This window comes from Symphodus melops (assembly GCF_947650265.1).
Source record: "Symphodus melops genome assembly, chromosome: 18".
NCBI lineage: Eukaryota > Metazoa > Chordata > Actinopteri > Labriformes > Labridae > Symphodus > Symphodus melops.
In genome coordinates this window covers 16,582,268-16,605,910 of record NC_136708.1, presented here as the reverse complement: position 1 = coordinate 16,605,910, position 23,643 = coordinate 16,582,268, and the positions used below count along the sequence as shown (strand labels likewise).

The 23,643-nt window shown below is 39.9% G+C and overlaps 4 protein-coding genes across 6 annotated transcripts; 2 read left to right on the top strand and 2 right to left on the bottom strand.

Moving 5' to 3' along the window:
- Positions 1 to 21: 21 nt before the first annotated feature.
- gatad1 (GATA zinc finger domain containing 1) lies at positions 22 to 1,869 on the bottom strand. The gene is made up of 5 exons (XM_079368451.1): positions 1,362 to 1,869; positions 953 to 1,075; positions 804 to 863; positions 515 to 698; positions 22 to 421 (listed from the first exon to the last, which is right to left on the bottom strand). The coding sequence occupies exons 1-5, from the start codon at positions 1,545 to 1,547 to the stop codon at positions 231 to 233; spliced, it is 744 nt and encodes a 247-aa protein (XP_079224577.1). The 5' UTR covers positions 1,548 to 1,869; the 3' UTR covers positions 22 to 230.
- Positions 1,870 to 2,230: 361 nt separating this feature from the next.
- Positions 2,231 to 3,804, top strand: chrac1 (chromatin accessibility complex subunit 1). Its single transcript, XM_079367489.1, has 3 exons — positions 2,231 to 2,529; positions 2,638 to 2,764; positions 3,546 to 3,804. The coding sequence occupies exons 1-3, from the start codon at positions 2,371 to 2,373 to the stop codon at positions 3,623 to 3,625; spliced, it is 366 nt and encodes a 121-aa protein (XP_079223615.1). The 5' UTR covers positions 2,231 to 2,370; the 3' UTR covers positions 3,626 to 3,804.
- Positions 3,805 to 4,502: 698 nt separating this feature from the next.
- On the bottom strand, positions 4,503 to 8,276 carry LOC306839021 (uncharacterized protein). 2 transcript variants are annotated; one of them, XM_079367487.1, is made up of 4 exons: positions 8,177 to 8,276; positions 7,653 to 7,849; positions 6,384 to 6,930; positions 4,503 to 5,235 (listed from the first exon to the last, which is right to left on the bottom strand). In XM_079367487.1, exons 3-4 carry the CDS (start codon positions 6,917 to 6,919, stop codon positions 5,094 to 5,096), a joined length of 678 nt encoding a protein of 225 aa, XP_079223613.1. In that variant the 5' UTR covers positions 6,920 to 6,930; positions 7,653 to 7,849; positions 8,177 to 8,276; the 3' UTR covers positions 4,503 to 5,093. The 2 variants fall into 2 exon arrangements, with proteins under 2 accessions (XP_079223613.1, XP_079223614.1); XM_079367488.1 differs by having other exon boundaries at positions 6,384 to 6,926.
- Positions 8,277 to 9,014: 738 nt separating this feature from the next.
- pip4p2 (phosphatidylinositol-4,5-bisphosphate 4-phosphatase 2) lies at positions 9,015 to 23,318 on the top strand. Of its 2 annotated transcripts, none has more exons than XM_079368766.1 (7): positions 9,015 to 9,582; positions 14,989 to 15,113; positions 16,156 to 16,262; positions 16,377 to 16,500; positions 17,879 to 17,931; positions 20,663 to 20,753; positions 21,947 to 23,318. In XM_079368766.1, the coding sequence occupies exons 1-7, from the start codon at positions 9,477 to 9,479 to the stop codon at positions 22,088 to 22,090; spliced, it is 750 nt and encodes a 249-aa protein (XP_079224892.1). In that variant the 5' UTR covers positions 9,015 to 9,476; the 3' UTR covers positions 22,091 to 23,318. The 2 variants fall into 2 exon arrangements, with proteins under 2 accessions (XP_079224892.1, XP_079224893.1); XM_079368767.1 differs by having other exon boundaries at positions 9,283 to 9,582; positions 14,965 to 15,113.
- Positions 23,319 to 23,643: the final 325 nt, after the last annotated feature.

The window sequence follows — 23,643 nt, the reverse complement described above, 5'->3', positions numbered from 1 at the left end:
CAAACTAATACATAGACATGGTAGAAATAAGCTTTCTTGTTTATTAGTAAATACAAAAGTAAATTAAAAACTGCACCTGGGATTTCTGAAACGTATTTACACTTACTTTTCTTCATCTTCTTTCCAAAGTGATGGATGTGGCAAACAATCATTACTGTTTATTTCATTATGCTACATAAATGTACAAGCATCTGTTTGAAAGCAACAGACTTTAGTCCATCACAGTTGTGTTAACTGCTGCTGCTTGCAGTTTCTTTGACAGGGAGGGTTGGTGCTGCTCCTAGGTGGGTCCAGATGTAGCCCTTTTCTGGCAACATGGGGATAGTGGGGAACGGAGAGCTTCGTGACTTGAAATATTCAGAGGGGGCGTGGCACACAAACTCCAGAAACTCCATCTTCCTTGGCAGATCCTCCTCTGGACCTTTAAAAAAAAAAAAAAAACGAACAAAGACATCATAACATGTCCCTTAAATTGCATAAAAGTGGTAAAGAATTAAAATTCCCCACCACTCACCAACAATGTACGTCCCAGGATCAAACAGGTCCTTTGGGCTTGCCTGCGTGGGGATTAACCAGGTCAGGGCAGCACTTTTTTCACAGTACTGGTCCTGTACAAATCCTCGAATCTGAGCATAGTAAGGCTTCCCATCTTCCTCATCTGTTACCTTTATCACATCCCCGGTCTGATAGTACACACCCTGTAAATACAAATTCAACAACTGAGTGAACTTAGTGCATCAACGCTGCAGTTAAAGCTGCAATTACACTGAATCATTTGTGCTTGGTAAGAATAAACACTGTACCTTGTAAAACACTGATTCTGACGTGATGATCGTTGCAACAGATTCTGGTGATTTGATTGGCTGAGGAAAGATCACACACTGGGGTCAAATACATAGATTCAAACTTACACAAAACAGCAAGAGAAAGAACTGCATTTGCTGATCTTTACATTTTTCAGCTTGAATATGTGCCGTCTGCCCTTGCCTTTCGTCGACACTTTCTTCTCAGAGGCAGGAGCTTTGTACTTGGTGCTTCTCAGACGTGCAGACCTCCTGTGGATCTCCTGCTTGGACTGAAAAACATTTATGATAAACGAAAAAAAAGCCTTTCTGTGGCCTAAGACACTACCGATATATTCAGCGATATTTCCTTTTGTCTAGAGTTACAGAAAATGTTCTTCTGTGTATTGATAGTTGTTGCATTATGTCCATATGTACCTTAAAGTGGTGATGATATTGCCCCACATTGACAAAACAGAGAGGTAAACATAGATCAACTAGTGTGCTGTGCACTCTCCTTTGGAGGGGGGGATATACAAACAAAAGATGAAACAAACACTGATTTCCACAGTAACATACCTGCTTTCCTCCGCCATTGCTGGGCTGAGTGCTGGAGGACAAGGAGGGTCCTGATGCTCCGCCGCTGCTGCTGCTGCTCTTTCCTGTGCAGTTGTTGCAGAGGATCTCTCCCTGGTTTCCCTTTTTCCACATAGACGAAGAAGTCGTCTTGCAGACTGCACAGCACGGTTTCAAACCAAGAGGCATGGTTATTGGTCCGGTAAAAAAAAAAGGTAAATAAAGGGCTCAGCAGAGAAACGATGTTTGCTCGTTCAGTTAATAACAAACTGATGAGACTGCGAATAAGGAAGACGAGGAGAATATTTCCTGCACGGAACAAAATTGACCTAAAGCTGCAGATTATAATAAAATACAAACGTCAAATTATCACGTCAGCATCCAACAGTGTCTTTATATTTCGGTACCCACATCTCTGCCCATTCCGCCATTGCTAACTCTACTGCTTCTTCTTTGGCTCTCTTGACAACGGTTCTTCTTCGGGGGTTTGATTATAAGTCACGCGCCTCCACTGGACAGGAGGAGACACCACGGAGCTCAAACTAATCACAAACCACTTCTCTAAGGTTTCTAGTCTTACAGCTTTGTAGGAATACTCTGAAAATTTCAGATGCCAACAAAACAATAGGTGGTCTTATACATACTGAAATCCACACAACTGGCAACACATGTAAATATTTACAGGCGAAAAAATCATTTATATCCCCAGAGGTTGACATAAATCAATCATTAATATCCCCAAAGGTTGACATAAATCAATACATAACAGTGTTGCAGGTGCAGAACATATGTTTGCTACGTTTTTGTTGGATAAGTTTTGTGTTGTGTTTGTTTATGTATTTATTTTCAAATGTTAAATAGTGATAAGCTCAAGCTACATACTCCGGTACAGTAGGGGGCGGTATGCACTTATTTAAGTTATGTTTGTAACCCGCCCTTAAAATAAACGAAGAAGACGAAGAGAGCGTTCAAAACAATACTTCAAGCTCCTCTTGTTTGCCGCCACGTCTTCATGAAGATGTCTAAAAGTACTCCCGACAAAGACGACCAAACATCAGCCAACAAGAAAAGCATCTCCCTCCCGGTTTCCAGGGTGAGGCTGATCATGAAGAGTTCCCCGGATGTCTCCAGCATCAACCAGGACGCGCTGTTTCTCACCACCAAGGCTACCGTAAGTCAAGCTCTGCACATCACCACGTTATATAGTCTCCCCACATTTCAGCTCATGGGGAGTTTTCTCTTTGTGTGGCGTTTTATTTTTATTTTATTTTATTTGCAGGAGCTGTTTGTCCAGCATCTGGCTGTGTCCTCCTTCAACACCGGCTCCGGGAAAGAAACGAACTCTCTGTCATACAGCGACCTGGCTCAAACCGCGGAGGACACAGAGACCTTTCACTTTCTAACAGGTGAGACTGTTGTCTAATGATCACATTATTTACCCTGACTATCACAACCAGGCATCGTTGAATGGACACTACATGAGTTTCAGATATAAAGCTTTCCCTCCTCATGTGTTACTGTTTGAGTGTTTCAAAGGGGTGTTTCTGCTATTTCTTCACAAGTAAGCTACAAAAATACCAATCCAAATATATTCACTACTCCTCCTTCTCAAACGACAGCCTTTTTTGAAACGATCATAAAGTTGAGTCAAGCCCCTTACTCTCTCTAAAGCAGTTTCTGTCTGTCATTTATTCTAATTACATGAACTGTATTATATCTTTGTTTTAATTCAGCAATATATAGTTACATGATCTTGAATTTGATCTCTACTTTTTTTAACCCTCCCTATTAATAGACTACATCATTCATTAGGCCTATAGTAATGTGTCTCCTAGTTATAAAATGTGATCTCTAGCCCTTTTTTTCCTTAATGTGAAGTTCTTTTACATTTAAAATAATGAACCGTAACAGTAAAAACACTTCAATGTTAGTGGTGTACTGTGGTTGATTCAGTTAGTAGTTCTGTTGTGAATTTTGAAGTAAAACATCCCGTTTTTTAATGTCATCAAATGGTGTGCGCCTGTCCTGACTCTTTAATCAATTATATTCAAAACATTACTGAGTTCAAGCAGTTTTGTCCTGTTTGTCTTTATGGTTTAATCAAATTGGAACTGTCTGGGATGACGCACAGCTAAACTAAGACGATGAGATGTGATGAGTTTGACAAATTGTCTTTTGGACTGACAGATATCCTGCCTAAGAAGATCCTGGCTCGAGATTACCTCAAGTCCTTGGAGGAAATGCAAGATGAGGAGGCCGACTTTTGAAAAAGGGAAACTGGCTGCATTCCACTTTGGAACAGATGTGATCAAAATAAAAAAAAGTCTGTCACTGAGAGAAACATGACTGCAGATGAGAAACCCTAAACGATGTAGATTGTTGTGATCATTGATCACCAGAGTTTAGCTGTAGGGTCCACTGGAGAAGTAAGTGACCAAGAAACAAGAGGAATAAACAAAACAATCAGCTCAAATGTAAAAATCAAATACAGCAACACAGAGTCTATGTGGAACTTAAACATTGTACTAGATCTTTGAGCTAACTTGTTTTTACTAGAAACAATGTCATAAAGAAACCAGACTTTCATTATTCATAATGCAACCACCCTGTTTTTTGTGATGGTTGCATCCGACGAGTAGTGGATATTTGATGATTTCAGAACCATTTAGTCTTCAGCATGTGTCACTAAAATGTATTTTTATTTTTCTATTTCTTGCTAACAACAATCAGGAAGGTGATGCATTCTGTCCTTTAAAATATTCAGAAAAACCTTTCAAAGTGAAATGTGTGACGTTACACATTCTAAGTTGTACATTGTTTTTCTTTTTAAAGATATCGTCATGTTTGCTTTTTGACAGGTTTACTTGAAATGAGTTTGATCCACTCTGAAGTTTAAATACCTCGTTGTTTTTTTCCTCAGATTAAGTACAAGGCGACTGAATGTGCCGTCTTTCCAACAGATGTGACTATTTAAAGTGTATATAACAACTGACCACCTTATTTAGAATCTTCTTCTCAATGTAAAAAAAAACCAACTAGGTTTGATACTGAAATAAAGATTCATAATGTCTGAACATCACGTCTCCACCTCACATTGATTTTAGACAACTCTAGAATGAGTGACGCATTAAAAAGCAGGAGGAGGAATGTTGTATGATTTATTAAAAACTGTTCCAAAGAGGAGGGAGCACTGGTGGATGTACAGAAACCATAGTCCTCGAGAGCGGGTTAACCAGGTTCAAATCCGACCTGCTTCTTTCCCACGTCATTCCTTACTCTCGATTTTCTGACTGTCCACTCTCCTATCTCTCCAATAAAGGCATAACAAAGGCTAATAAGGCATGTAAAGTTAGCCCTCTGGCAACCAGTCCAGGGTGTACGCAGCTGAGATCAGCTCCAGCCAATGTGACCGGGAAGCGGGAAAGCGTTACGGAAAATAGATGGATAGATAAATGTAACAAGATTCACAAGTAGAAGTTGTTAGTGTATCCATTACATTTCTGTATTGTACATCATCACAAAAAAGAGAAATATTTTTATAAGATTTAAAAAATATTTAACAAATCTTCCCTGAAAAGTACAGTTTTATTTTTCACTGCTGATTCCAGGTATTACACATAGTGCATATCTACTACAGAGTAGCGTAATCCTGAGCATGCATGCGTTAGTTACATGAATATATATATACATACAGTACATGAGGGACGTGAGATCTGCAGCAGGTCCTTGTCTCTGTTACTGTTGGATGAGTTTATTGAGTCGAAGCTGCATGTTGAGCAGATTCTTCTCTAATGTCGAAAAGTGATCCTCCAGAATCTCTGCTGTTTGCTCTCTTCCATCAATGGCGCCCCTCGTGTTGGCAAGATTTCTCTTCAAGCTATGAAGGATGAAAAACCCCAAAGTTAGACTTTTTTTTTTTTTTAACACGTTTTCACTCTTGTGTTGATGAGATCTATTCCAGGATTAGGTTTGTTCTTCCACATCAATCAGAAATAGCTTTTATTTTCAATAATTCTCTACAAACATTTTAGTGCCAGAGCTGCAGCTCTACCAGATGTCTGAACGGATGACTGCTGGAAAACACTCAAAATGACTCAGCTGCTTGTTATGATGGTGTTTCCACTCTTCAGCCCTGAAACAATATTGTCTTTTGGTAAAAGAGTAACGCAGAGTTTCATATCTGCTTCACTTAAGCACAAGTGGACCAGTGTACCAGTATTTACCAAAAATGTACCTATGAGTCTCTGTGGGGCTTTTGCCTCATCTTCAAAAAGGTATCATACATGTATTCAATATAAATATATAGACAACACAACCTGTAATATGCTGTTTGCACCAGCTCCAATTTAAGTTAACCAAGTGTATGTACTGTTGTTACGACCTACCTGGGGATTGTGAAACATGTGTGATGTAGTGGATTAAAAAGTGCAGGGCGTTATGGGGATTTCTTTTGGGTGAAAATAGGATAGTTGGAATATTCTTCAGTATAATAATTTATTCTGAGGGGAAATTAGTAACATCAAAATGTTTTTTTGTTGTTGCTGGCTGCACATACAGTATTTTAATAATGTTTCTGAAGATCACATGCTCACATGCTCACATGCTATCTATCTATCTATCTATCTATCTATCTATCTATCTATCTATCTATCTATCTATCTAATTTCTTTAGGATTTTTTCACCTTGTGTTTTTTTTCTTTATAAATCACACACTCAAGTGAGTTCAAATTTGAGGTTTTTTTTTTACTGGGGATTGTTATAGGCAACACATTGTACTGCAAATTCAAAGGCTTTCATCAGTGGGTAGTCGGCGTAGTAACCATCCAGCAATATGTATGGACTTAAACCTGCAAAATAATAAGATTTTAAGAGGGGGTCTAAATGAAAAGTGAATAAATCTCGAGGTTTTGTTTCTGCTAAAAACAAACACACACATTTCACTCTTTTTTCCTCCTCCTGTAACTGTCATACAATCTCATAGTTTATTTGAACCAATAAATGGTTCATGGATTTTAGTTTCTCACCTGGTGAGTGCGCCCTGCTCCTTCCCCTCTTTCCTTTTCTCCTCCAGAGAGACAAACACCTTCTCCATGGTCTGTATAGTATCTACCACGCTCAGGTGGTCTGACTGGATCCCCTGGACCTCTTCTCTAGCTTGGTGTTCATATGAGATCCCTCCATCCTCCATCCCACTGGATGTGGAAACAGCCTGCAAGGCGGCCCTGTTCTGAAGAACCATTATACGGGATCTGGCAAACTCCTCCGGCCCAACGATGTTGTCCCAGCAGATTGCAGAGGACGGTGGGAGCCAAAAGCGCTGGGAGCAGTTTACTGGTTTATCTGGGGTCTCTGTTATGAAGGGGCTGTCAGCAGGGAAGCTGTGGAGCAGGTGCAGAAGAGATGATCCAGAACCCCACTCCAAGTCGTCAAGGTCTGGTACGCCAGACATTTGTTCAGGGGGAACTGGAGGAGGAAGCCCTGCTGCTCCTGCCCCCTCATCACCTAGTAAGAGGGAGCAGCACAGGCAGAGCATGGCCCAACTTACTGCCCCCTGGAGCATCTCCAAACTGTCTGAAACATGAAGTATGAGGCTTTGTTAGGCTGCGTGAACACCACACACACACACACACACACACACGTTTATCAAACATTTGGTCTTCTCCTGTCAGAAAGCTTTTGTTTTGTTCACACTTAAACAGGATGTAATCTAAACACATTAAGCCCACAAACTTCTTGATTCTATGATTTAAAGTTTAGTCTAAGTCTAATTTACAAAAAAATACAACAACCCTTTTTATTGAGCAATGATGACGTAATCATGGAAATATGTGCAAATACAAGACAGACGATTGTGTGTGTGTTGAGAGACTAACATTATCCAGCAAATATTTTTGGCAGCATGTTGTCAGCATGGCAACATGTGACCAACCTTTTAATAGGAGTAATTGATTTTACTTTAAACTCTTGAGGCCAAAAGAAGAAAAAAAATCATACCGACTAAATTCTCCACATTTTCTCCATCCAGAACATTCATCTTTACGTCACAATAATATATGCATCTATAATATCCTACACCCCATATCTGGGTGTTATCATTAACTTCAATTTTTTTTTTCTTCCTCAGAGATCCTGCCTCTTTTTTACGACCTTTAGCCTATGATTTGAAGTTGAAACTTAACCGGACGTTTAATTTGCAATGTTGACTGCATACATTAAATTTCAGTAAGGCTACACTTATTTTACCTCCTTACTAAAAAAAAACCCTTTTATCTTGTGTAAGTAACGCGTCTTACCCTGCAAAGAAGATTCCAGCGGAGAAGCGGTGTATGTGTGAGGGCTGCAGCTCCCTGCTGCCTGAAGTCTTCGGAAAAAATGACTGCCTGCAGACTGTTACGGGCAAAATGACTCACACTTTTGTAGTCGTGTAACAACAGACTCAGGAGCAAGTCCTCTCCATCTGAATCTTTGGAGTCATTATAGGAACATTAGCCTAAAAGAAGGTAACATAAGCTTGTTAGTTTGGCTGGATTTACATGTTCAAGCACCTTTTTGGACGCTGTTCCAAGGCTTGAGAGTCTTGTTGTAAATTCGGGTGCAGCTTTTTGTTCATCCCATATCCCACTAAAGCGAGTCTCTGAATGGAGTAGTCGGTGTGATGCTCTTGGAATTTACGAGCCATTTTACCATGTCTTAAACAGGACCAGCCAGACTTTAATCTGGATTAATTTTACACTCCACATGTGTTTAACATAAAGCCGACATGCCTGTGCATACAAATAGACCAATACAAATCATGTTTACAATAATATATGTATACCTGTCTAATTTGTTTAGTCCCAAAGCAGTTTCCAAATCAGTGTAAATCCCCAGGAAATAAGTTTATAGCACTCTACTCATTCACTGACTTCAGCAACAAGGAAAGGGAGTCATGTTTTTGGCATAAACAATTATGAGTGTCGTAATAGTTCAGGAGTGGACAAGAAGCACACACCCCCCCAACATGTGATGTGGGAATCTGTAAAACATCAATACTGTAACTCAAAGAACCATGGGACTTTAAATTTGAATCACAGCATTACACAAGATACTCTCTAATATTATATTATGTAACATTGTTCTGCAGCTGTGCAGCCAGATGTTGGTTCCTCAGTCGACGAGCAAATACATTCAATACACTCAAATGTGTCCTATAAACAGTTGTTGAAAAAATAATAGATGAACATTATTGAGGGCCTGTGTCTTGTTTTAATCATTGTCATCTTCAGCAGGGCAACGGGGTGTAGATGAAAGTGATCAGGAAGCAGAACAAAAATCTGATTTATGCTATACAAGGCTTTAAATCGGAGGGTTTGGGATCTATAAAGATTTTGGGGGACTAGCTTGTTAGGCCTTATGATTGAAGGGGATGTTTTAGTTGTGGTTCATATCGTATTTCATTTGCACAGACAGAAGATTTAACCAAATATTACGGCATTTAACATAGCCTAGCTTTTTAAAACATCCCTGTAACATGATGGTCAAATGTGATTAAAGAAAAAAAAGACATTTCTCTTTAGATTTAAAGACTTGAACATTTGTATTTTTTTTGTTGCCTACCACCAGGTGAGGCTGGTCTACCAGCAGTAATACACCTTTACAACATACCTATACAAATCTGAGCTGCACAGACTTCAGTGACATCTAGTGGTGAACTGGCAATAGTGATCAATTACTACTATCCTCCTCCATCAATACAAAACATTGGGTTCCTTATGGTGTAAAGAGAAGTTGAGGGAAGTATTTTTACTGTATTTAAACCCACGAAATGTGGACATTTTAATGATCCTATGTGCTATCATGAACTAAAATCTCACAAAATCTCAGAACACGTTACAAAAATTCCATCACAGTGTATTTAGAGGTTAGCTCCATGTTCAGGGTTTCAGAGGGGCGGGGATCACCACGTTGCTCCTCCCCCTCCGGGCTGCCGTCACCGGGGCTGCTGGACCGGATCAACTCGGCACCAAACATCCAGCCGCCGGCTGCTGCTGCTGCTGCTCCTCTGTGCTGAGAGAAGAGCCGGTGCAGACAGGAGCCTCCCCACCGCCTCTGCCAGTCCTTTCCTCACCGTCAACGACATGGCCTCCGACGGCATGGACGAGAGATCTCCGCTGCTGTCGGGCCCCAACTCCGAGAACGTGACCCCCACTGCTCCCCCGTACCTGCAGGATCCGAGTCCCCGAGGTAAACACACTTGAGCGTGCAGAGCTGCCCCGCCGCCTGCATGCTGAATCATTGCAGGGCGTATCGGGTGCGTGCGTAAATAAAACTGCAGCAAAGCTAAAGGCGAGGGCAGTGAATCGGCAGCAAGGAAAGAAAAAAAAGGTGGAGCTTGCTCTGTGAGAACTGGAGCAGTGGGTTAGAGAAGAGGGGCCTACAATAACAGCAAGATCTGTTTTTATTGTAGAAATGCTTAGGATACATCACGACTCGATGAGGCCTGTCTTGTTTTGTTTTTTATCTTTGGGAAATTACACGAGTCGTGATGTGTCACTCGTCGTCACTATTGGATGATGTGAGCTTTTATTTGGTTGATTGACGAGGAGAAGATGACCTACTGCAGATGGAGGCAAGCTTTTGTTCCAGCTTCCAATCGAAGAAATGCCCAAATATGCCCCATGCGTTATGTTTACAGGTCCAAACCCATACTGAGGAGTACATCATTATTTGTGAAACAACGGTTTCATGTTCCTTTGGCCTATTCTTTGCATGATAGCAAACTAACATTTGGCCTTGATTGTGCATTGACACCTTGCTTGTGTCTGTAATTCATCTTAAATCCAGCACAACAAAAATGTAAAAATGTGCAGCCAGAAAGCTGACACACTGTCACATTTCCCCCAGTAAACGGCTGAATGTAGGTTATGGTACCATAATGCATGCAGGGCTGACTGACCCAGGCTATTAGAGCTCATAAATCTGTCTGCTCAGTGTGGAAGTCACTGTAAGGTGTATGCATTTCCATTGAACATAGTCTGATCACATTTTTAATTTTATAAAAAAATAAAAAATGAAGATCACACATTGTTTTTCTCTTGGGGAATATTTTCTTGTGAAAGTTCCCTTTTATTCTTCCTTCAAAATTATTTAGATGTAAAAGGATGCTGTTTTCTTACATCTGTTGTTTCAGCAGCCTGACCTCAGCTTTTTAAAATCTTTTTTTTAAAACCCAAATTTGTTTTCATTTATCCTTAGATACTCTGAGGGGGGGAAAAAAGCACATTTCTGTTATTGAAAAACATTCGTTTTGCCTCACCACATAACTGTGTGTTCTGCTGCTTAATGAATGCATTCATTGACTGTGTAATACTCTTCTGGGAGCAGCTCAGGACAAGAGGCTAATATCAATAGAATAAGTGTGCAATAAAAGAACATTTTGTTGTTCTAAAGCTGTATAATCTTACAGAATTCATATTTCCCCACCAGATTAATCCTAAAGACTTTAACTCCGGACTGTAATAACTTGTGAACCAACAACCTGTTCGGATGTAGCTTCCAAATACTAAATGAGCGTAGGCATACTTCATGGCCCACCCTCCCTATTCTGCAGTCTGGATTACAGCTAATTCATAATTTCTTGGAGTATTTTGGGGATGCAATCCTCCGTCAGCCTATTTGTAAAATGGATTAATTAAAGTCAAATACCATAACTGATACGCTCTGTTAGAAAACAAAGACCGTGTTGGTGCTTTGCTAATAATCGGCTTGATTTAGGAAACTGAGCATAAATTGTTGTGAGAGTGAAAACAGCAAAATCTGCAGTGACGTCTTTCCCTGATTTGTCCACAAGCAGATTTTATTTCGCGAGAAGAGACAGAGTCTTCTTGTCTTTTTACTGTATTCTTCTCCCAGTATGGAGCTGAAGGGCGGAGACCAATGACCTTGCCTGCATCTGAATGGTTCGATGTGTTAGCCGTGTCAGATTTTTGTCACCACCTGTCTGTGCTCACAGGACAAACAGGACTGACTGCCCCCAAGCCTGTGATGGTGGCTTAAATCATGGCCGTGATGAATCAGTCTTCAGCTTTGATTTCATTCTGGAGCAGCTAACAAAGCTAACAAGCTAGAGGTGAAAAATCACTCACCATAGTGTTTTACAGCTTAGCTTTTCTCAGAAGGGGTTTCTTACCCACGTAAACTCTCTAAGTCTGGTGGTGTTGAATACTGTCCTAACCATGGAGAGCCATTTATGTCCAGAACGGATTAGAAAACACAAATTAAGAGCCACAGTATGGCACTAGTTGACATCTTCCAGTAACAGCCAACACTGAAGTTGATCCAAAGCCAATCGTGTCATTTTCTACATAAAACTACCAGAATAAATGCTAACATGATAAAACTGCATTTTGTTTTGACGTTAATGATGCTATTCCTCATATTTTATAACATTTATCTGTGTCATGGTCCTGCTGCTTTCTTCTGCTAGCTTCCCTTGGAAGAATTGACACCAAAAAATAACAACACAATTATTAGTTTAAAAACCCTTAAGGAAAAAAAAAAACAAGTCAACATCATACAGAGACCTCCTATGGCATCATCATGCAACTGATTTGGACTTAAGTGACAATATAGTGAATCTGATTGGGCAACCTATATTATTTGTGCTTATTTCTCATATTCAGCAGGTATGTGTGGGCTGTCAGAATGCACTGAAACGTATGAATTGTTTGACCATCAGGAACTAACACTTCTCTTTATCCTCTATAACCCTTCAAGAGAGTTCATATTCCAAATGTGCAGCTTGTGTCTACACACTTAGCGTTTCTTTAACCCCCAAAGCCCATGTCCCACACAGTCATCTGGTCAGTGAAGGCACCAGGCAGCTGGGCAGCTCATCCTTGTGGCTGTACTGTATGTTGTGCTTGTAGTGGAGGGTCTTCTCGTGTTTCCTGGAGCTCTGAGGGCAGCTACAGTGGAAATCTATAGCTTCTATATTCAGTTTCAGACTTGCAGTAGGACAGCGGAGCACAAACAGGCCTCTGCTGAGAGTGGAGGAACGCGGAGAGAAGTGCTGACTGTGCTTTCATTTAAGGGTTGTACTTGACACTGTTATTAAGAATTTATGGTTCAAGAAAAGAGACTACTCCGTTTTCCACTTGAGATGAATTCAATGTTTAGAAAGTGCTTTTTTGTGTGCACAGAATAGGAGGGTTCATTCTTCAGCATGCTCTGCATGTGTTTTGGAACCACTTTTATTGACACTGTTAGCTCGTCTGTCCCTGTGGTGTCAACATGTTGAGCTTCTCTGAATGTCACAGCCAAGTGTGTTTACCTGTCTACTCATCCCATTATCTCCCTCAGGCTGAGATAAGAAGGTCATCATTAAATAAGATGCTTCCTTTGTGGTTGGCCAGCAGACAGAGATCAAGCTTTTTATTGCCTCATCATTTACCACAAGAGACAAGATTACACACGTATGTGTTCATATTCTGGCTCGACCTGTTCGTTGAGTAGTTTTTTAGTTCTTCATCAGTCAAAGAAAAGCTTTATGTGCTTCAATGAGTGAAAAATGACCCGACTATTACAAGTTGATCAAAAGTTTGCAGAATCGTTTTTTGTCATCATCCTTTCAACTCATTCCTCCGCGTGAGCCTTTTCACTTTACCTCTAAATAATACACGTTAGAGATTTCTTTATAGTATATGATGGTATTTTGTATGTTGTGATGTTTTTTCTTCTTTTTTTTGCTGAGTCATTGCTGTACTGCATCAGAAACTTTTCAAGAGAAAATTAGAATGAAAAACAGTAAGATTGGTGTCAGTATCTCACAGTACTGCGTCTAATGAGTGATATTACAGTAGCAGTAAAGACTACGACTGGTGCAAACTTATGGATTTAGTGTATTAAAACTCATGGAATGTAGCCTAATTACACAATGTAGATGTAGGATTAAACAGTGCAGAGGTCATATTAATGGCTCCTGGAGTAAGTCTGGGTAGTCCTTTTAAGATAAAACCTCTACGTCTGTTTAGGTTAGCTTTTTCAGACGGATTCTTATTTCCTCCAGACAAGTAGCTGGGTGTTTATTAGCCCTATTAGATATTTAAATTTAGCTGCACATCGCACTGAGGCACCCACTGAATAAATCTACAGGCAACATTATTCTTCTGTATACAAAGTCTTTGTTTAACAGCATGTTGTTCATCTCACAAACACGTGGATGAAGTTACGGTTGATTGTCTCTTTGCGCTTTAAAAACATTGAAATGTAAATCACCTTAAATGTAACATTATAGCATTAGGTAAGTCGAAACTCATTATCTCACGCTCAGAGTGTGATAGTGGGGGGGGTGTTTCTGCACCATCACTTTGGTATCTAAAAGAGCCCATTGTTCGTTTCTTTAACATACAGAGTGGTGCTGGGCCCCTGGAGTCACATGTTGATTCATCAGAGACGTAAGAGAGCTGTCATGGGTTTTTTTAATACAGTATGTGCAGCAGAGCCTCCAGTGTACACTAATGAGCCATTAGATCATTCAGGAAAATCTTCAGTGGGAAGAATTGTAAGTCATGTTGGACAACAGACTCGTTGTATAACTTTGGGGTTTAATAAGGATGCATCACCTGTTTTTATATTTAGACAATGTTTTCAAAGGGAGAAAAAACAGATGTGATTGTGACACGTTAATATTTCTTGATCTATAGTTCTAAACCCTGAGACTAAAGGAGCAATATGTAAGATATTTACTGAGTTAAATGTAGAAACGACCATACTCTATTACCAGCCATTAAGGAAACATGCTATGTTGCAGCAGCCTGTATGTATTCCTTCTAAGTTTTGATTCCGGTCTGGAATGGTCTGTTTTTGTTTTGACCAGATAAGAAATTCCCCACACGGCTGTTTTGGACACTCCTCATTTTTCCAGGCAACAGCAAACCAACAGGGATTACAGTATTGGAAGCAAGCAAGCGAACTGGTTCACATATAACTGATTCTACCCAACCTAAAAAGCCTCGGTGTTTTTTCAAATTAACTCCACCATCAAAAACATTAGAAAAATGGAGAGAGGCTATAGGACGCAGATGGGATTCAAGACTGATACAGGGCTGTCTAAACGATGAAGCATACAAGTCCATGACATCACTCCTCATGTGCATTGGCTCTAGGGAGGAGGGGGTGAGGGGGGATGGCAATATTTTGAAACTTGACTGCAGTACCCATTTTAAACGCTAGGTGTCAGAGTAATATATTGCTCCTTTAAAAGTTCTACAATGTCATAAAACAAAACATCACTTATAAGCAGAATTAAACACGTTTATCAGTTTGAAACAACAAAGTTAGTCAGTTGTATGGATAGCTGCTGACACATTTTCTGTTGTTTTTAAAAAATCGAAGATATATTCCTGAATTAGAAACCCAAACAAAAAGCAAAGATCAACGTTTCAATCAAAATGACCAATCTGAATAATCCAATCATGGATTACAAAACCAACCTCTGTCATGCCAGCAGGTCTGTGAGGATACAAACTCCAATTCCCAGGTCCAGGTGTTTTCACGAAGTGTTTACACATGCCTGCCATTAACAGCTGGCTATGTGTCATGTGCTTTACCCTCCTCTTCTCAAAGCCGAACTACCTCCTCCTTACACAGCCATCGCCAGCCCCGACGCCGGCGGTGTGCCCGTCATCAACTGCCGTGTCTGCCAGTCGCTCATCAACCTCGACGGGAAGCTGCATCAGCACGTGGTCAAGTGCACTGTCTGCAATGAAGCTACGGTACGTGGAGAAGACTGTTGTTGGTGATGACATCACAGAGTCATAATTATCCCACTGTCAAACTGAGTAACAACATTACATCGTTTTTCATCTGGGTTGCCCTTTGCTGCTGTCATTTAATCTTTTATTGAAATCAATACATCATTCATTTGTCCAGTGATCTAATCACAAACAAACACACAGCAGTTAACCAGCTGAGCAAACAGATTTCTATTATAGTGGACCTTCCTTTTTGAGTGATAAGCACATCATCCGTACATTTAAAGTGAGAAATTCATTTCTTTGTCCTGACATTTTCCACCTTTAGAGCCCTTTTTAGATGTTCATCTTCACGTGCGTCACCTTTGTTCAAGCCACCGTAGAGCTGTCGACAACAGAGTCATTTGCAGTCCCCACAAACAGTCCAATGGGAAAAGCCATTTGTACTGGTGGTGGATATGGGTGATGCTTAATTGCATCTACAAACTTGTGTGATGTTCCCAAACAATGGATCACAGTTTATGTGTTGTTGTCATTTGGCTCTTCAATGATACTATCAAACGTTTCCAGATTGAATTGATTTAAGTCAGCAATAACTTTATTTTTTTCCTGTTACAGTTTTCTGTCGTTTGTATGAAAAACATTCTGTTTCATAAAAGTCTCTCAGAAGACAAAATGCACTATGAAAGAGGACATAAAGGGCGGCTGTGGTACTTCACTGGCGTACTGTATAAATGGGATCAGTTAATACTCATGGCCACTTCACATAGCTGTGTCTGCCATCAGTGTGTGAATGTTTCCTAACCTGCGGTTTAAAAGTGCTTTGAGCAGTCAGACGACTCGACAAGCGCTGTAGAAGTTCAAATTTATTTACCATTTACAATATGTACTTGTCTGTACTTGGAGGTGCTTCGATACACTGTTTGCTTCTGAACATCAGTCTGACACCTCGACTAGTATGATCAAGTTGCCCTCTAAATAGTAGCCTGATTAAAATGTGTAACTTTTTCTCGTTGACGACTGATATTCTCCTGTCAGCTGACTTGTATGTGTTGTCTTCCAGCCCATCAAGAACCCCCCAACAGGGAAGAAATATGTGAGGTGTCCCTGTAACTGCCTGCTCATCTGTAAAGACACATCCAGGAGGATAGGATGTCCTCGACCAAACTGGTAGGCTGCAGGCATCACATTCAGCCCCCTAATCCTGGTGTTCTTCTTTACAAAATCAAAGTATATCGCTCCCCATCTACTAAACGTATCTCTATCTTTCTCTACCTCCGACAGCAGACGCATCATCAACCTGAGCCCGGTGATGGTGATCCCAGAGGAGCAACCCGCCCAGCCCGCTCTGCCCATCCAACCAGAAGGGATGAGGGTGGTCTGTGGTCACTGTGGAAACACCTTCCTAGTACGTTGCACCACCTTTACAAAACAAAAACAAGCTGACCTTTCACAAGTTGTTCATGCAGATAGTTTTGCTGTGCTGTTGTTGGTACATGCATACTGTATTAATAATCTCCAGAGCCGTAATCTTAAATATTTATCGATGGAGAAACATTCTGTATTATAGAACAGTTGCACAGTTGTTCCGAGTTGTAAAGCTTTGTTGTGCTGTATATCAGGATATAAATTAGTCCCAAGCACACATGAGAGCTTATTAGATGTTTTGTTTTTTTCCCTGTGGGAATGAAAACCTTTGCAATGTTTGCAATAGCAGGCTTCTTTAACTTGCATGTACACTTTTCTTACCTGGTTTACCTGAAACTTGGCTTCAATGCAGTGTGGTCTCGCCTCTTGCATGAGACCTCCTGTGATGAGGAAACGACGAGTACTCTTTAAAATGCTCCATGTTTGCCTTAAAGGAGGTTTATCTACAGGGAAGAAGGTGCAGGACATCAGGTATTGAGGTATCTATGACTTCGAACGAGTGGAAATGTCCTCTTAATGTTTGCACGTTGTCGCTTGCGGCGCCTGTAGGGGAGCGAGGACGCCAGGTCATCCCAGCCAATGTCTGGTGTTCCCAGCGATGGCTCCCCGCCACCACCACCACAACAGGTTCAGGAAGCTGATGGCACTGGTGGACAATTTAACAACAGCATAACCTGCTCAAGTTCAATCCTATAGGCCTTATTTACACGGGTGATCACGGGACTTTGTGGACATCTGGCTTTGAAGAGAGCTTCAGCCAAAGAGAGGGAGGGGTGTGATGTTCAATGTTACACTCCCCCTAAAGCCAGGCATCAAAAGTCAAATAAGACACTTGTGTAAATATGACCTTAAACTATGCTGATCTGTGTTTCAATAAATGTATTATTTCATGACACTGCTTTTCCCCCTTTACATCAGAACCCCCAATGAAAAAACGTGTATTTACAATCCTAACTAATACATCATATGAAATTTATTCATGCTAACTTTGCCAACCCTCTTTGAGTCTGAAAACAATGGAAGGTAGATTACGTCAAAACTGATCATGTACAATCATTCCCTGTAGGTCCTGTGTTGATTCCTCAGAAGGTGTAGAAGGATCATAGAGTGTAGTCCAAGGTGTGTGTGTGTGTGTGTGTGTGTGTGTGTGTGTGTGTGTGTGTGTGTGTGTGTGTGTGTGTGTGTGTGTGTGTGTGTGTGTGTGTGTGTGTGTGTGTGTGTGTGTGTGTGTGTGTGTGTGTGTGTGTGTGTGTGTGTGTGTGTGTGTGTGTGTGTGTGTGTGTGTGTGTGTGTGTGTGTGTGTGTAGGTGTGTGTGTGTGTGTCCATCATAATCTAACATCCTCCTCTCTCTTCACAGTGGATGGAGCTTCGGTTTAACACGCTAGCCAAGTGTCCCCACTGCAAAAAAATGTGAGTCCATCAAACTTCTACTGAGTGCAATGCACTTTCTTATTCTTTATTATTTGTGTTATTTGTTTTCTGTTGAATGAGAATCATTTTCCATATCCAGAGAAGGTAACCTCCAACATTAACCTACAAAGTTAACATCATAGCAGTTTTATTTCCTTTCAACATTTAAGACTAATTTAAAACATTTTAGAAGTAAATTCCATCATAGTCATGATGTCACCTTCAAGAAATGCTATCGGATGATTCTGATTGCTTTTCACCAGTTCCCTATTCCTATATATTTTAGGTACTAAATAAGGAAAAGCTTGAATGCTTTTTTTTTTTAATACAAATGTAGAACTACGTGTAAATGTGCTGCAATGGTCGACTTGCAATCTCGTTGGGCACCTGCACTGAAAGTATGTCTGCTAAAAGTTTTTCATTTTCACTGTGCTGCATAAAACGACTCTCTACAACTTTAAATTGATTTAAAGTGAAACAATGTATGAATGATTTGCAGAGAATTGACTTGAATCTTCTGTTTGTTATTCAGAGGCGTGTCGCCAACGTTTGTTATTCTTTCAAACTGTTGATATGAAATCTTTGATCAGACGTCCCTGTAACTTCTTCTTAAACAATTTGTTTTGGATTTGGTTTTTCACCCACTGTCTCATTTTGTCAGTGGTTGGAGCCACATGAATAAAACTGGACAGTAGGCCGGAGGTAGAGGGAGGCACGTTTATTCTTAGAGCACCATTCAGACATAAAGCAATTCCAAGAGCTTCATGGAGGTAAAAAAAAAACATGGCGGTAGGGAAAGGTTAAATCTTGTTCAATTAAAGGGTAGCATATATACAGAGCTTAGTATAAAGTCACAATAATAATAACTAATAATAATACATTTTATTTGATGGCACCTTTCAAGCCACCCAAGGTCACTTTACAGAGGATACAAATCTTCGATCTTGATATTAATTAATCGCATCACATCAGGATTAGCAAAATTTAAAAAAAACAATTCTTAGAAGAGGAATCCACAATCCCAACAGCTCTCAGCCAAGCAGGGTTGTAAGACGAAAATACTCTGACTTTCAGCTCCCTGGCTCTCACTTCGGTTGTAGTTTCAAAGTACTTACTCTGTGTAATCAGCTGCTGAGCTTTAGAGGTCTGGACTTCGTAGTTCTTGGAGGGAGGAGTTGCAGGGTGGGTGATGCAGGCTAATCTAGCAGGTGACACGAATTAGTGCCTGGCCTCAGTAGAAGGAAAAGGAGAGGGTGGTTGCCAGAGGTCAGGGGTGTTGGAAGGGTACGTAAAATGATGAAATGGATGGTGTCTAGATCAGGGCGGCTGTGATGTTAGGATGCCTTTCTCTTCACCTCCATGTGTATCTTCATCTTTGTTTCTCTTCAGCCACCCTTTCCTCTGTTTTATTATGAACGTTTTAGAAGTAGATATTCTTGTCACATACACACTGTAAAAGTAACAAGCCGACATGAGCTCATAAAACACCAAATGTACCTCTCCAAACATTTTCTGCAAAAGAAGAAAAAAATAAAAATAATCCCATCATCCGCTTAAATGTCAATTCACTTCCATGTGACTTTAACTAAATGTAAATATCTTATTCTTAAACTATCATAAATATTATTTAATACTGTGGAATAGAACTTAGATTTTACTTTAATTCTAACAAACTATAAGCAACGTTTTTTTCTCTCCTGGGGGAAACTTGTTAATATCTTTGACTGTCTGGTTTCCGTCAGTTTCTTCCACCTTATTTCCAAGTGCTTCTCTTTTTATTAAGAAATGCTTTCCCTCATTTTTGAACATTCCCAACAACTAAATACACCTCTGTAAAAGAAGTCTAAACAGTGACAGTTGACGGTGATGAAGAAACTGCTAACTTCCAGTTTAGTGGCATCTTTTCAAAGGGAAAGCCAATGTAGATAAGACGTACTTATACTGTGTCTTAGTGAAGCTGTTTTCCAAGTCTGTAAGATAAATTTGGAGTTTGCCTGATTTAAGTTAAAACAATTTTACGAGTAATCTCCACTGACCCTGATGCAATCTTTATCTTTTTAAAAAAACTTTTTTTTAAAGCAGGTTGGTTCCATAATGTATGAGGCAAAAGCTGCTCCGATGAGTCAGTCAGGTGGTACAGATGTCAAAGACAGAGGAAATGTAATAGCAGGAGGAGGTTCAAGGAGCTGTAGGAGTAGGTAAAGTAATCAGGTGATCAAACCCCTTAGGCCACCTGAATACCAGCATTCCTGGAGATGCTTGAGTCCCAGCACATGAGAGGCATGTGAGCAGAGGAGAAATAATAATGGGGGGGGGGAAAAAACAGATTTCCGTCTGGTGCTTCAAGGCGGTCAACTTGTCGAGTGTTTATCGGAGTCTGAAAGCGTTGGGAGCTGCTCATGTGACCGGCCTCCTGGGCTTTCATGTGTTACGTAAAAATAAGGAACAGAGATTTTTTTCTTTTTTTTTTGCAGCTAGGTTTGTGGAGGGAGCTGTAGAGTGAAAAGTGTTTGGGATAAAGACAGCAGCAAGAAGATCTTTACGCTAAATATGTCATTGGTCTCAACATTTTAAAATACAAATCAACAAAATATGAACTGTAGGTTCATCATTTCATCCTTGAACATAAAATGACTCCCATATGATAAAATGTATTTCTGCCCTGAAACCATCTGTTTCATTTCACTGTCACTTAAACAGAAAATACTCCTTTTTTCCCCCCTTTCTACAGATCCTCTGTTGGCAGTGCACTTCCGAGGAGGCGCTGTTGTGCTTATGTTACAATAGGAATGATCTGCATTTTCATTGGAGTGGGCTTAACAGTAAGTTCTGTCTTGCTAAGTGTATAAGATAACATGAAATACCATTTTGTATTACTTAAAATCCAAAGGACTTTCCGCTAACCAGTAAACAAACAATAAGGCCTCTGTTGTGTGTAAAGTCCTTCAAAGTCCTCATGAAATTGAAAATACATTTTTGTCATTTTTTAAATAGTTTTAAATCAGCGTTCATGTGTTCATTTAGCTGCTATTGTCTGCCAAATATATTTAAAAACATATTTATGAAATATTACAGAAAAATAAATCTGTGTTCTTGAAACATATTTGATGTCTAATGACTCTTCCTGCACTTAACAGAGTCTACTAATTATTCATCCAATTAAAAACGTTAGTTGAAGCTAAGGATCCAATTAAATTCAATCAATCTAATCAATGTCCCAGCTTCTAATTTGTGATTGCTTCTACCGCGTTCAATAGGGACTACTACACGAAGCGGCAGGTAGATTTTCTCGAGGTTTAGTTTCATGGAGAGTTTAAGATATTAGGAAATATAAAGTTATGTATCACACAATATTAGTCAAATAATCCCCCTTTTGCATTCCAGTAGCTATATGGTTTACGATAAATGTATTAAAATCATACTGAAGTCACGAGTGCATAATCTTAACAATAATAATCTGGACTATTCAGTAAACAAAAACAACCACCATTGTTCAGATTCTCATGGCGTATCTGAGTCACGTCATCGAAAATCATATTAAACTCATAATCACTTCTTAATGATTTCAGGGAATTATAATTCACATTTTAAAGCTTTGAAAAGAAACTTAGAAAAATAAACTTTGCAAGGGTTAGCTAGATTCTGGAAGGACCCCCCCCCCAAAACACATGAATGAGTTCTGCTTCAATCATGGTCCAGATCGAATACAGGTTAGTGTGTTGGCAAGAAGAGGACTGCAATTAAGCAATATATCTCACAGGAGGTAGTTCTGTTGTATTTAACAAAGCCTTTGACAACGTCAGACTTCTATTTTTCTTCTCTTCATCAGAGGAAGTAATTGATTAAATAAATAAATCTTTGTGAGGCTGTAAAGAAAAGTACATCCAAAATAAATGACGTGAATATAAAAGTTTTTGTTTTTGTGAAATATAACTGACAACGGTCTGCATTACGTTCAATATGTTTGATAACATTTAAAGATCCATAAATGTAAACCTTGCCTCTGTTTTTACAGGTCGGCACTCGGAGCTTTGCTGTTCGTTACAATGCCACCTACGTCTCCTGGGCACTGGCCTACCTGCTGGGCCTCATCTGTCTGATACGAGCTTGCTACTGGGGTGCCATTAAAGTCAGCTACCCCGAGAACAGTTTCTCCTAGAGGAGGGTTTCGGCGTGGCACGGTTTGGAGAACAGACCCCACTTTAAGTTGTTTCATCATGTTCAAATTTTCAAACTAGTCATGTTCAGCCGAGTGGAGCGCCTGCAGTATGTTGGAGAGGTGTACGTGTGGAGGATGGTCACCTGTTCGGAGATGCATCTTGTTGTGTTTGTGTCTGTTTTAGAAAGTTTTACTCACTGAACAAATCTACTGTGTGTCAATCAGTCCACTTGACTCAAATCCTGCCCAGGTTTAGCCAAAAATCCAGAATCAAGAACTTCTATGAAACTGTTATTTGCCTTGATGAATGCCAACATTAGCTGAGTTATAAAAGTACTCTGGCAAACTGGTTGGATTTGGTCTTTCTGGTCTAGTTACTTTCCAAAACTTGACTTTTGTTTCGTACCAGACCAAAAATGAGACAACCTCCTACGATTTGTTTTCCCATTGCACTACGATTATATGCAATTGTATTATTTTGTTGCTGCTAGTTTGACTCCAGCTGCATATCCATATACTGTAATGTAACCTTGCCTGTGTGCACTGACATAGTATTGCTTTATGATTTTAACTGTCGACATGATCAACTTTTTAAAGGAACTCCTCCTTAAATACCCACGTGTGCCAACTTTGCCGCCCAGTATTAGTGCAGTAGAGCATCGGATCAACAGGAGCGTGTTTTTATTAAAACATTTCCTTCTTCAGCTTTTAAGTCACATCAGCAATAACCCTTTGATTTTAACTTCCCCGTTCTTCGCTGCGTTTTCGTTTCTGTCTCACTGACGGAACATGAAAACATGTTTGCATGTCCTGCCACTGGGGATTGTGTGTTTGGTTTTTTTTTCTTGTTTCAGAGAGCTAGCTGAAGCGTTTGATGCTCCTGTCTCTGCTTCTTCAGCCTGTGAGTTAGAATGTAACCTCTCCTCTTCCTCCTCCTGACGCTTCTATCGCTGCTCTCTGACCTCCAGTGAACTCTGTGCTAGCTATCTAGATAGCTGTAGGCTAACTCAGCATCCCGTCTCTTGACCTGTACCAGTCTGCAATCTTCTAACCTTGTTTTGAATGTGATGATGATGATGAGGATGATGATGATTAAGGAGAAAATATTTAAAACAAACCTTTGTAAATAGTTCAAATTCAGTACTTTGAAAACTGTAATGAGAAGATGAAGGAGAGGAGCCGTGGGTCTTTTTAAAATGATAATTTATCAATAAAAAGCAAAAACCTGTTTTTGTTCTCTTTGCGTATTGACTGTGATGTTTCTGATATCTAGACATTCAAACAAGGCTGGAAACGTGTTTACTGTAGCTGAACTTAGTCACACTTAAACTTTAAAAATAAAAAATATTTTATATGGTACTCCTCTATATACATCCAACAGCTATTGTTACTTACAAAACACAAATTTTGTGTTTTGTAAGCCCCCCCCCCCCGGCTTTCATGTGATATCATAATGATGCGGTAACTTAAAATATGTTCTAGACCTGTTTGGTCTTGAATGGTGTGCTTAAAATAATTCTTTATAATTGTGTATTAATGTTTCTTCTCAAGAA

Excerpts from the sequence above, each read along its gene's own strand:
- gatad1 (XM_079368451.1), bottom strand. The coding sequence starts at position 1,547 with ATGCCTCTTGGTTTGAAACCGTGCTGTGCAGTCTGCAAGACGACTTCT. Across the intron at positions 864-952 it reads ACATATTCAAGCTGAAAAAT|CCAATCAAATCACCAGAATC; the intron begins GTAAAGATCAGC and ends ATCTTTCCTCAG. Across the intron at positions 422-514 it reads TCCTGGGACGTACATTGTTG|GTCCAGAGGAGGATCTGCCA; the intron begins GTGAGTGGTGGG and ends TTTTTTTTAAAG.
- chrac1 (XM_079367489.1), top strand. The coding sequence starts at position 2,371 with ATGAAGATGTCTAAAAGTACTCCCGACAAAGACGACCAAACATCAGCC. Across the intron at positions 2,530-2,637 it reads TTCTCACCACCAAGGCTACC|GAGCTGTTTGTCCAGCATCT; the intron begins GTAAGTCAAGCT and ends TTTTATTTGCAG. Across the intron at positions 2,765-3,545 it reads GACCTTTCACTTTCTAACAG|ATATCCTGCCTAAGAAGATC; the intron begins GTGAGACTGTTG and ends TTGGACTGACAG.
- LOC306839021 (XM_079367487.1), bottom strand. The coding sequence starts at position 6,919 with ATGCTCCAGGGGGCAGTAAGTTGGGCCATGCTCTGCCTGTGCTGCTCC. Across the intron at positions 5,236-6,383 it reads GAGCAGGGCGCACTCACCAG|CTTGAAGAGAAATCTTGCCA; the intron begins GTGAGAAACTAA and ends CATCCTTCATAG.
- pip4p2 (XM_079368767.1), top strand. The coding sequence starts at position 9,477 with ATGGCCTCCGACGGCATGGACGAGAGATCTCCGCTGCTGTCGGGCCCC. Across the intron at positions 16,263-16,376 it reads GGATGTCCTCGACCAAACTG|CAGACGCATCATCAACCTGA; the intron begins GTAGGCTGCAGG and ends TACCTCCGACAG. Across the intron at positions 16,501-17,878 it reads ACTGTGGAAACACCTTCCTA|TGGATGGAGCTTCGGTTTAA; the intron begins GTACGTTGCACC and ends CTCTCTTCACAG.